Source organism: Ochotona curzoniae, unplaced genomic scaffold (genome assembly GCF_017591425.1).
Source record: "Ochotona curzoniae isolate NIBS_2020 unplaced genomic scaffold, NIBS_Ocur_1.0 contig_523, whole genome shotgun sequence".
Classification (NCBI taxonomy): Eukaryota; Metazoa; Chordata; class Mammalia; order Lagomorpha; family Ochotonidae; genus Ochotona; species Ochotona curzoniae.
This window is the reverse complement of record NW_024466459.1, coordinates 10,160,799-10,172,873: the sequence shown is the minus strand read 5'-3', so window position 1 is coordinate 10,172,873 and position 12,075 is coordinate 10,160,799. Positions and strand designations below refer to the sequence as shown.

Below are 12,075 nucleotides of genomic sequence, written 5' to 3'. Positions count from 1 at the left end.
TTTTTATTACAAAGTCAGATATACAGAGAGGAAGATCTTCCATCCGATGATTCACTCCCCAAGTGAGCACAACGGCTGGTGCTGCGCCCATCTGAAGCCGGGAACCAGGAACCTCTTCTGTGTCTCCTACACGGGTGCAGGGTCCCAAGGCTTTGGGCCGTCCTCCACTGCTTTCCCAGGCCACAGGCAGGGAGCTGGAAGGGAAGTGGAGCTGCCAGGATTAGAACTGGCGCCCATATGGGATCCCAGTGCGTCCAAGGCGAGGACTTTAGCCACTAGGCTATGCCGCCGGACCCTAAAACAAGATTTTTTTTTTTAAAGTTTAAAATTTGCTTTCATGAAGTCTCTCTGGATGTTTTCCGAGGAGCCCTGCCCCAGGTTTTCCCAGAGGCGTCTGGACTGGATCCCTGTGACTGCTGGGCACCCACCCTCCTCCCCCAACCCTGGCCCCAGCGAGGCCTGTGGAGTGACCCATCAAGGTTGTGCAGCGACCTTGGCCTCCTGTGCAGGTGGACACCGTCAGCGGGGGCTCCCGGCCCGGGGCTCCGGCCTCGCCCCGACTTGGCAGCACCACCCAGTAAGGCCTTGCTGGGGAGTAAGGGCGCAGGCCCAGCCTGGTTCTCCTGCCCAGGAACGTGGCCCGGCCTCCCAACAGCCCTGGCGTCTGGCTGAGCTGGCACGAGGCCCGGCCCTCGGAACTGGTCATGGTGCTGCTCAGTGCCACCTGCAGCTGGTCCCAAGGGCCACTTTGGGGACCCAGCCTTGGATGTAGCTCCCTGGGGACTCCTGTGCTTGGGCAGCTCATAGCTCACACCCAGTCCAGCTCCCTCTGACACAGCCCTGGGGGCCAGCAGGCTGCGTTAGGGTCCCCCACAGGAGGGAGCTGCCTTTGACCCGGCTCAGCCCCCACTGCTGCAGGTGTTTGAGAAGTGAGGATGGGAGTTCTCCTTCTCTCAATGAATCAATTAAAACTAAACAAACAAAAGCCAGGGCTTATGTCAGTCTGAGTAGTTAAGCTGCAGCCAGGATGGCCACATCTCCCAGGGCTGTGCGTGCTTGGGGTCCTGGCTCCCCTTCCCATGCAGCTCCTGCTTTGGGGGTGTGCGGCAGCTGGCGGCAGTGCACATTGCTGTGTCCAAGCTGCTCTCGTGGCAGACCCGGCTGGAGCCTGGCCAGGGCCCTGCTGGCATCTGGACGGTGAACCAGCAGGTGGGCGATCTGTCTTTCCAACAAAGAAAATCATTTGGAAAGGTAAGAGGCAGGCGTCACCATTCTGATGCGGGCCTAGTGTTTGTCTGCAGTGCCAGCATCCCATATGGATGCCGGTTCAAGTCCTGGCTGCTCCACTTCCCGTGCAGTTCACGGCCTGTGGCCTGGGAAAGCAGCAAAGGACGGCCCAAGTCTGTGGGCCCCTGCACCCATACGGGAGACCCAAAAGCAGCTCCTGGCTCCCAGCTTCAAATGGGCTTAGCTCCAGCCACTGCAGCCTCCTGAGGAGTCAATCAGTGCATGGATAATGGCTCCATGTCTTTCCTTTCCACGGTGAGGCTGGGCTGCAGGGGTGGGGGCTGCTGCCTCTTGTGGGGTCTGCGCTGAGTCTCAGCCGCCGGTGAGCCGGACTGCGCCCCACTGGGAACGGGCAGGTGGTCCGGGGAGGGGTTGGAAATCGCGGATCACGCCCCCTCCTCAGCGCTGCCCCGCCCTGCTGCCCATCCAAAGAAACACAGCTGCTGGGCGAGGCTCTTTGGTGTTTTTTTTTTTATTCTTAAAAAAAATATGTTACAAAACAACATTATTCATTATATAATTCTTATTTTCCTTCTTAAAAATTTAAGTCATAAAAAAGTCACTTTATAAAATAATACAAAAGGACATGATTGGCAAGGGTGGTGGGGTCCGGTCCTGGTCCTGATGCTGGCCTGAGCAATCCAGTGCTTGGCCCTGGGGCGCCCCCAGTCAGCCAGGCCCGCAGACGGCGACTAAGAGGGAGGCCTGCGGGGCACAGGTCCACCTCCCGCCCCTGGCAGTGTGCTAGCTGGAGCCGCCCCGTATCCCCAACAGCTTGCCGGGCTCCAGGCCCTGCTGCTGGGCCAGCGGCATCTCCTGCCCCGTGAACTGGTCCCGGGCGCTGGGGCAGGAGGGGTTGCACTGAGGCCAGGGGCAGCTGTCCACCAGGTGGATGGGGCATCCCTTCAGAGGCGCTCGGCTGGCCTTGTGGCTGTCCTGGAAGCTCCGGTCCCAGCAATGCAGCGCGCGAGGCAGCGAGGTGCCCTTCACCTGCACCTCGGTCCAGTGGCTGCGGACAGACGCGGGGCGGGGGAGGTCATGGACGCCGCCCACCCCCGGGCACCTGCGCGGACAGGGCCGAGCCGCGCGCCACTCACCTGTTCTGGACGACCTCATGGGACAGGCAAGCCGGGGCGAAGACGGCCCTGGTGGGAAGCAGAGGGCTGCCCTGAGCCGCCCCTCCCACAGCCTCAGCGCCCCCAGCTCCCTCGTCCCAGGCGGGGGCAGGCCTTCCCGACGGACGACCCCAGGCCCCTGCCCCGGCCTCTGCGGGGCGCGCGGCGGACCCCACTCACGGCACGTCTCGCAGCGTCTCGCGCAGCTCGCGGCCCAGGGTCTGGATGTACAGCCACTGGCCCTCTTGCAGCGGCTGCCCCGTGAGGTGCACGTTGTCCACGGTCAGCTGGGCCTCGTCAAAGAGCCACTGCACCACGAACACGGGGGCTGGGGGCGGGGCGCGGGTCAGCTCGGTCTGCCGGCCCCCGCCCCGCGCGTCCACCGGACGTCCAGCGCTGGCCGCCCCCGCCGCTACTCACAGCGCAGCGTGGGGTAAATCTTGTAGCCAAAGAAGCAGTTCCACTCCTCGCCCTCCTTGAACTGGCGCCGGCAGCGTTCCGGGACGACCCCGTTCCAGTACCTGGGGCCGGGGAGCAGGTCAGCCGGGACCCCGCTCCCTCCCGGGCCGGTCCTCCCGTCCTTAGCCCAGCCCTGCCGCACCTGATGCCCCTGCGGATGGCCTCGGTGGGCGCGCAGGTCATGGTGTCCACACAGCCCGTGTGGCGATACTGCTTGTTGTCCAGGAACCAGCCCGAGTCGGCCAGGCCCCGCACCTGGATGGACGTGTGGCCCAGCGCCTCCAGCTGCTCGGCCACACGGTCCACATTGAGCAGCACCCCGATGCCGCCAGCGCTGTGGGGAGGCGCAGGGTCACGGTGAGAGGGCGGCTCCCCAGGAGGGCCAGGGCCCCAGTGAGGGGGCTCCCCAGGAGGGCCAGGGTCCCAGTGAGGGGCTCCCCAGGAGGGCGAGGGTCCCCAGGAGGGCCAGGGTCCCGCTGAGGGGGCAGCTCCCCAGGAGGGCCAGGGTCCCCAGGAGGGCCAGAGTCCCAGTGAGGGGGCTTCCCAGGAGGGTCAGGGTTCCAGTGAGGGGGCTCCCCAGGAGGGCCAGGGTCCCAGTGAGGGGCTCCCCAGGAGGGCGAGGGTCCCCAGGAGGGCCAGGGTCCCGCTGAGGGGGCAGCTCCCCAGGAGGGCCAGGGTCCCCAGGAGGGCCAGAGTCCCAGTGAGGGGGCTTCCCAGGAGGGTCAGGGTTCCAGTGAGGGGGCTCCCCAGGAGGGCCAGGGTCCTAGTGAGGGGCTCCCCAGTAGACCAGGGTCCCAGTGAGGGGCTCCTCAGGAGGGCCAGGGTCCCCAGTAGACCAGGGTCCCAGTGAGGGGGGCTACCCAGGAGGGCCAGGGTCCCAGTGAGGGGCTCCCCAGGAGGGCCAGGGTCCCCAGGAGGGCCAGGGGCCAGGGTCTGCTGAGCCTGGCTGGCTGTCACGCCTTCTCTCTGCCTTCTCTCGATCTCCGGGCTCTGTCCACCCACAGGCATGACCCCTGCCACCTGGGACCCAGGGCCCCGGAGAAGGGCGGCAGCCCACCCTACCACCTGAGGGCTGCAGGTTCCCTGCCCAGGCCTGGCCAGATGGGAGCCACCAGGTGTGTGAAGCTAACCAACCACTCGCACACACCCCTGCCCAGCCAGCTGCCCTGCCCTGCCCACCTGCCCCAGCCAGCTGCCCTGCCCTGTCCTGCCCACCTGCCCCCGCTGGCTGCCCTGCCCACCTGCCCCCGCCCGCTGCCCTGCCCACCTGCCCCCACCCGCTGCCCTGCCCACCTGCCCCAGCGGGCTGCCCTGCCCTGCCCACCTGCTCCCGGCCAGCAGCAGCACCTTGGCCCCGCTGAGCCCTCTGCCCAGCAGCTCCCGCACGACCTCCTGGATGATGATGGTGCCCATGAAAGCGTATCCACCTGCGAGGAGGGGGTGTGTATGTGGGTGGGGCCGGCTGGCAGCGGGGAGAGGCTCTGGGGGGAGGGGAGTGGGCTAAGTGCTGGGATCCATCCTGTCGGGGTCACTCAGAGGGTGGGCAGGCACTGAAGGGGTGGGTGGGCGCTGGGGTCAGGGTGCAGGGGGCTCACTTTTCTCTGACTTGGGGGAAGCCCCGCTCCAAACGTCACTGGAGCAGTAGGGGATGAAGCTGCAACACAAGGACTCTGTGAGCCGAAGGCCCCCCGCCAGGAGGGGGCCCCCACCCAGGACGGCCCCGCTTACACCATGTTGGCATTCCACCAATGCGGGTTCTCCTCCGGCTGTGAGGAAAGGATGCCCGTGCCTGCAGGGAACAGAGGCGGGTGTCGGCAGGCGGAGGGGGCCCCAGTGGGGCAGTCGGGGGCGCTTCCGGCAGGACTGACCTGTATAGGCGCGCGGCCAGTCCTTGGAGCTCATGAGGCGCCGTATGGAGTCGTACCTGGAGTCGCAGCTCTCGCGGCTGAAGCAGTACCAGCCACCTGCGGGCACAGCCCGGGGCGTCGGGGGAGAGACTCAGGCCGGTGCCCGCGGAGCCTCGGCCCGCCCCCCGGGGCCTGGGGACGCACCTTCCAGAAAGAGCAGCCACCGCCGGCTGCCCTTGGACTCCTTCAGGTAGTAGCTGAGGGGAGACGCGCGCGGCGGTCAGCGGGGCCGTGCGCTCCACCTGTCGTGGCCGGCGCGGCGGCCGCACGAGGGCACCCGCGGCCAGGGCGGCGTCCAGCGCGGCGTCCGGCGCGGCGCCCGGGAGTGCCCGCGGCCGCCGGCCCCAGGAGAGGGCGCTCGCGGGGCGGGCACCGGCCGCGAGGGACCTGTGTGGTCCGTGGAAAATCCCCACGGCCGCGCGGAGGGCGCATCCCCGGGCGCATCCGCGGGCGCGCGCGGGGCTGCCGCGGCCGGTGCCGACGTCGCGTCTCCGGGCCGTCGGCGAAGCCCCGAGCGCGTGGACGCCCCCTCCCCGCCCCGTGTCCTCCCGCCGCTGGGGCGTGAATCCGCGCCCAGGGCCCCGCAGCCACCTTCCCGTCTCCCTCCTGGCCCCTCTAACTGACGCCCGTGTCTCCCCTGGTGGCCTCGGGGTCCCGGCGGCCGGGGAGACGGGATTCTCCCCACCCCCGTCCCCGGTGCTGCCCAGATCCCGAGGGCGCGAGCTGGGCACCGGTGGCCGAGGGGTCAGTGCCCGCACTGGCTGGGAACCAGGCCTGAAGTTCAGGCGCCGCCCCACCCCCACGCCCGGAGCGGCGAGTCACAGATCTGGGCCCTGCCCTAGACAAGAGCCACCGGGCATCCGATGGGGCGGGGGCGAGGGTCCCTGCAACGCCCGGAAGCGGGGGGCGCGGGGCGGCGGGCCTTACCCGGCAGGGCTGCCGTCGTTGCAAGTCACCGACGCGTTGTGCAGGAGGTGCAGGCGCAGGTCCTCGTTCAGCTGCTGTGCGGAGCAGGGGTACAGGGACTGTGCCAGGCTCTTGACCTGCGCCATGAAGCTGTCCATGTTGCCCTCCACCGCCGTGAAGTCCAGAGGGAAGCTCTCCACCGGCTGCCCCGGCCCCGGAGCCGCCTCGGTCTGCGGCGGGGGCGGCTGCTGGCCGCGGCGCCGCCAGGTCTTCCTGCCCTCGCCGCCCCCGGCCCAGTGCAGCAGGCTCAGGAGCAGCAGGAGCGCGCGCACCCCTCGGGCCATGGCCGCGGACACCTGCGGAGAGCGGGCCGCCTTGAGACGGGCGGCAGCCGGGGGTGCCGCCGCCGCGCCCGCTGCCTCGCCCCCGGCCTAGGCGCAGGGCGCGCGGGGGGCGCGGGGGGCTCGGAAGCGCGGGGCCGGGGGCGCGGGGCCGGGGGGCGCGGGGCGCGGGCGGCTCGGCGTCGAGGCTGCGGGCCGGGGGGCTCGGGCTCGGCGCGCGGCGGCCCTGGGCAGCGTGAGGTCTGCGTGCGCTGGCTCCGGCCCGCGCCAATAAGCGGCGGGGGCCGCGCCTGGGCGTAGTGCGCGGGGGCCGCGGCGGCCCGGGTGCCCGCGCGTTAGATGTGCCGCCGCCCGGGCAGGGCGCGGGGGGAGGGGGCCGCGCTCGCTCTTTTCTTGGCGGAGGCATCGGCTTTTCTTCCCAAACCGCAAGCCTGACGGAGGGGCCTGGACTACCCCGTCGTGGCCGCCGGAGGCGCTCCCGGCCCGGCTTCGTGGGGGGCAGCGCGACCGGGCGGCCCCGGAGTCTCCATCCACCGCGGCCAGCCCGGCGCCGCTGCCCCCGCCTTCGGGGCTGCTGGAAGGCGCGGCGGCGGCGGCTCGGGGTGAGGCTTTTCCCCGCCGGGAGGCCGCTGCGCGCGGGACGCCACGGAGCCGGGCCCGACGGGGCCGGCGCGCCCACCTGCAGTGGCAGCCCCGCGCCCCAGCGCGCGGTCTCCACGGGGCGGGGTGGGTGGCTCGGTCTCCCGCCCGCATCCCCACCACCGTGCACTCCCACCCGGAGCAGACCCGGGCCCGGCGCTCACCAGGGCCCGTGCGGGCGGCCCCGCGGCCGGGCTCCTCGGCGTCGCTCGCCCTGCACCCGCTGGCGTGCCCGGCTGGGCTGCGCTCCCCGTCTGGCGCTGGCGCGGAGCCGCCCGAGACTTTTATCCAGCGGGCCCCCGGGATCAAAGCGGCGGCGGACACAGGGCTCTGAGCGGAGGGGCCCGCGGTGGCGGCGCCGGGGCCTCCGGGAGGAGCGGACAGGTGTGGCGCGAGGCCCGGGCTCCAGGGCCCGGCGCAGCGGGGGAGTGCCCTGTCCCGCGCCTGAGTGGGCAGGTCCTGAGCGGCTCTGTCGGAGGCGCTGGGGTCGGAGGGGCTTGCCTCCCCCCGTCCCGGCGCCCCCGGATGCCTAGACGCCACTGAGGGGAGAGGGTCCAGGGAGCTGGGCGCCGCCGGCCTGCCCTGGGCTGGGTGACCTGGGTACACGCGCCCTGACACCTCACCGGCCCAGCCCTCCCCCACCCCCCGCGTCGTCCACCGGGCAGGGCTGGGGCGGCTGGACCCAGTGGCATCCGAGGCGGAAACGCACATGCAGCGGTTGGGGGACCCGCGTGGGTTCCCCGGGCCTGCACCAAGTGCCACGTACTGCCTTTCTTCCCAGGCAGTCCCAGCCTACTGCCCTGGAACGTGAGTCCAGATCTGTGCGAGGTTCTGGAGCTAGCGCCTCCAGCTAGGGGGAGCCCCCATCGCCTGCTGGCATTGGAGGCAGAGGGCCAGGCCCCAGGCTGTTAGGGCATGGGGGAGAAACACACACGCTACACCCACACGTACACACTATGCATAACCGTGCACCCCAGGTATGCACGCAGCTCTGCTGGCCGGCTCTCGCCAATGACAGTGACCTACCCTGGAGCTCCCTGGGGGTCGGACAAAGAGGCCCCAGTGGACGTGAAGCACCGGCCGGGTGATGGGGGGCAGCAGGTGAGCCGTCCTCAGCACTGCTCACACAGCAATGCGCGGCCCTGCTGCTGCGGGTTAATTTAAGGGCCATCTGGGACTGGCCAGGGGCTGTCTGCGCGTGCACACGCACACACACGCACACGCTGGTCCTCAGGGAGGGCTGCTGACTCTAGGGAGTGGTCTCACTGGCCAAGCATCTGCCCCTAGGAGCTCTGCCTTGGGGACATGCCTGCAGTCAGGCCCCCAGACAGAAGTGGCTGTGCAGCCTTGCACGGCCCTGGGGCTGTGGGTCATACTGGCCTCTCGGTGCCTCCACTTTCTCTTCCTGATGTAGGTCCTGGCCTCACCTCTGTGAGGCCTCAGAGTCCCTGGAGCTGGGGCGCCTCCGAGCAGGGTGGTGGGATGACGGTGGCATGGCTTGGGGTCAGCTGCGTTGCTGTTTCACCCACACGGTGACCCCCAATGAGCTGTAGTTGATTCAGTGTGAGCAGTGGATGCCGACCGTTACATGGTGCTTCCACCAGAGCCACCCTGCTTCTGCCGTCTGTCCGTTGCCAAGAGCCTACAGCCCACAAGGCCGCAGCTCCCCAGGGCTGCACACACCTGTGCCCTGGCCTCACACTGTTGCTTCACGCAGCGGTCTGCTGTGTCAGCCAGTGGATTCTCCTGGAAGGACGGGTCCTTCCAGCCATCAGGAGGCCAACCTTTGTGGCCAGGCCCCCGGCACCAGGAGAACAGTGACCACTGTGGACCTGGCAGTCTCTGGGGATGGCTGGGAGCAAGAGCAGGAGACACAGGGTCGGTTGGGGTGTAGGATGAGTCTCTGCTGGGCTCCCGGGTCCTCCCACCTAGACGGTGGGGACTCCCCAAGAAGAGGTGGCCAGATGGAAGCCTGCGTGTGGTGGTGCAACAGTTTAGATGCCACCTGTAAGGTTGGCATGTCCATACCAGCACCCACCGGAGTCCTGCCCGCTCTACTTCCCGCCTGGGTCCCTACTGCTGCATCTGTGAAGCCCAGGAGCATGGCCCAGGAGTGGCCCCGCAGCAGACCCGATGGAGCACCAGGTGCCCAGCATCCATCAAACCCAGTCCCCATTGAGAAAAAGATTTCTCTCTTGCACTCTTCCTCCTGCCTTTCAAATAAAATGACCTTTTTTAAACAAAAAGCTTGTATGTGAATGTCCACAGGGGCAGAGGCGTCCACCGCAGACAGACCCAGGCCCAAAACATTCACTTGGTCGGCTTCACTTAAAATAGAAACCACACACCCAGCAATGGGCCTGGCAGACGGTGGTCAGCGGGAGGCCCTGGGCGCCGGGCCAGGTGCTGGTGGGCTGGCTGTGCACGCCGGAAACCACCCTGACCCCATGTGCTGCTGGGGCAGGTGTCAGGGCCTGGCCACTCTTCCGCTCCTGTGTCCAGGTCCCCCGGCTCCCGGCTCCATGTGCGTGTGGCCTCACGGGTCGCCAGGCGTCAGGCATGACAGCACGTGCAGCCAGAGATGTGGCCCAGGTCATGCTGTGCTGACCAGCCCTGGGGCACGCAGTCTCACGGGTTCCTCAAATACCCTTCGGGCTGCGGCCCCTGGGCTCACAGATGACCGAGGGCTGAGCTGCAGGCTGGGGGTGGATTCCGGCCAGATCAGGCCGCAGAGTGGGTAGAGTCCAGCGCTTCTGGCTGGGGTGCTGCTTGGTGTTGTGTGGCCAGCTGCCGCCCTAGGCCGTTCCGCACCAGCTGCAGCGCCCGGCGTCTGGGCCCCAGCTGCTGCGTGCTGGCCTCACACAGCCACCTGGACCACTGGGCGGGGAGCTGGGCTTGATCTCAGCGGGGGTGGGCCAGGGGGGCGGCGGGGCGGAGGGACCCGGCCGCCATGTTTCGTTTCAGTCAGACCCCTGGCTCATCCCCCGGTGTCCCTTCTCTGTGTGTGGCAGCAAGGTCCCCCTTTGGTTGAACCCAGAACCCTGACCTGACTGGGAGAGCTGCTCCCCGACCCCACAGAGCTGTCTGGGTGCCAGGGACTGGGGAGAGTTGGATGTCCCAGGAGGACAGGGTCAGGCCCGCCCTCCGGCCCTGGGGACGAGGGCACTGTTTGCGGGCTGGCAGGCTCGGGCTTGGGGTCACCTGGCAGAGAGCCTGGCCTACTGCCTGCCCCCCAGCTGATCCTCTAGCTGCCGGGCCATGTGACCCTGGGCTGGCCCTCCCTCTGCCAGGGATCCGCACGTGGCCTCTGGGGAGGCAGAGGCCAACCCTCAGATCTTGTCACTGGGAACCTCCCAGCGCCAGGGACATCAAAGGGGGTGGCGGGGGCGGCGGATGCTCCCTTTAAAGGGCCATGCCACTTTAATTCAAAGCAGATCCTGGGAACAGCTGGGGAGGGGGTGGGAGGGAGGCTGGCGGCTGGCTGTCCTGGTCCTCCCAGGCTCTCCGGCCTGCCTGTGCTCCTGAGTCCAGAGCCCACAGAAGGCAGTGCCCAGGGGCCCAGGGCAGCGCTCCCCGCAGGGGTTTGCTCCTTGGCTGGATCCCCTGGGTGTGCATCCTGCCCATGATCTGGTTCTGAGAGACTGTGGTGTCTTCTGCCCGTGCAGGTAGCAGCAGAGACCTGCACTGGCCCAGCTGTTTGCCCTATGCCAGGGGCCATGGTCATGTTGGGGCAGCTCAGGCACGGGGCAAGGTGCCCTGGTGACCACTGGCTGGCCCAGACATGACAGGAGGCATAGAGGAAAGAAGCAGGCAGAGCCAAGATGAAGGATGCAGTCCTGATGCTGGGGCCCCACAGGCCAGCTCAGGCAGCTCTGGGTGACCCAGCTGAGGCTTCTGGGTGGGTCAAGATCCCACAGTTCAAAGGGGACGTGCTGCTGGCCACAATCCTATAGCTCCCTGGGGGCTAGAGGTGAAGGAGGGCAAACACAGGCTTAGCTGGGTGTGGTCAACTGGGTGTGGCCAGTGCAGGCATGGTCAGTTGGATGTGGTCAACTGGGCATGGTTGGCTGGTGTGATCAGCTGGGCATGGTCAGCTGGGTGTGGTCAGCACAGGTATGGTCGGTTGGGTGTGGTCAGCTGGGTATGGTCAGTGCAGGTGTGGTCAGCTGGGTGTGGCCAGTGCAGGCGTGGTCAGCTGGTTGTGGTCAATTGGGCATGGTTGTTTGGTGTGATCAGCTGGGCATGGTCAGCTGGGTGTGGTTGGCTGGGTGTGGCCAGCACAGGCATGGGCAGCTGGGTGTGGTCAACTGGGCATGGTTGGCTGGTGTGGTCAGCTGGGTGTTGTCGGCTGGGTGTAGTCAACTGGGCATGGTCAGCTCGGTATGGTCAGCGAAGGCAAGGTTGGCTGGGTGTGGTCAGCGCAGGCATGGTCAGCTGGGTGTGGTCAGCGCAGGCATGGTTGGCTGGGTGTGGTTAACATGGGCATGGCCAGCTGGGTGTGGTCAGCTGGGTGTGGTCAGCGCAGGCGTGATCAGCTAGTGTGAGAGCAGGTAGAGCTGTGGGCCTGGACCAAACTGCCCTTCCAGGCTGTCTTAGGGACCCTCTGGGGGAGGCCCTTGTACCCTACAGGGCAGTGGGGATGAGGAGGCTGCACCATGAGTATCCACCTGAAGCCACGTGGCCACATGCATGCTTGTCTTGGCAACGGTGGTGCAAGCTGCCAGGCAGGTCTGGGGCCAGTGCCCGTCTGGGGCAAGTGGGAGTGGGCAGGACTGGGGCAGGATGCAGTGCATCTGACAGTATGGCTTTAGGAAGAGGTTATTCACTTCTTCTAACCACTTGCGCCACCGCGCCGGGCCCATGGGGTTATTCACTTCTTTACTTGGAAGGTAGAATGACAAAGTAAGAGCTCATCCTTCTAAGTGCTTCACTGCCCAGATGGCCCCGGAGGCCGGGCTGAGGCCGGGGGCTGGAAGAATTTTCTTTTCTTCTTCCTTTTTTAAAATAAAGGCTTAAAAAAGGGGGTGCTATTTTTACTTGGAAGGCAGATTTAGAAAAAGAGAGCACCTGGCGTAATAGCCTAGTGACTGAAGGGTTCTAATCCCAGCGGCCCTGCTTCCCATCCAGCTCCCTGCCTGTGGCCTGGGAAAGTAGTGGAGGACGGCCCAGAGCCGTGGGACCCTGCATCCGTGTGGGAGACCTGAAAGAGGCTCCTGGCTTCAGATTGGCTCAGCTCCAGCTGTTGCGGTGGCTTGGGGAGTGAATCATCGGATGGAAAATCTTCCTCTCTGTCTCTCCTCCTCTCTGCATATCTGCCTTTCCAATAAAAATAAATAAATATTTTTTTAAAAAGTGAGAAAAGGACAGACAGATCTCCCACTTGCTGGTTCACTCCCCAAGCCACCGCAACAGCTGGAGCTG

At 66.9% G+C, this 12,075-nt stretch overlaps 1 protein-coding gene across 1 annotated transcript; it reads right to left on the bottom strand.

Moving 5' to 3' along the window:
• Positions 1-2,031: 2,031 nt before the first annotated feature.
• On the bottom strand, positions 2,032-6,018 carry NOTUM (notum, palmitoleoyl-protein carboxylesterase). Its single transcript, XM_040989369.1, has 11 exons — positions 5,696-6,018; positions 4,913-4,965; positions 4,730-4,825; positions 4,590-4,650; positions 4,457-4,515; positions 4,186-4,288; positions 3,004-3,195; positions 2,823-2,923; positions 2,583-2,730; positions 2,385-2,432; positions 2,032-2,296 (listed from the first exon to the last, which is right to left on the bottom strand). The coding sequence occupies exons 1-11, from the start codon at positions 6,016-6,018 to the stop codon at positions 2,032-2,034; spliced, it is 1,449 nt and encodes a 482-aa protein (XP_040845303.1).
• Positions 6,019-12,075: the final 6,057 nt, after the last annotated feature.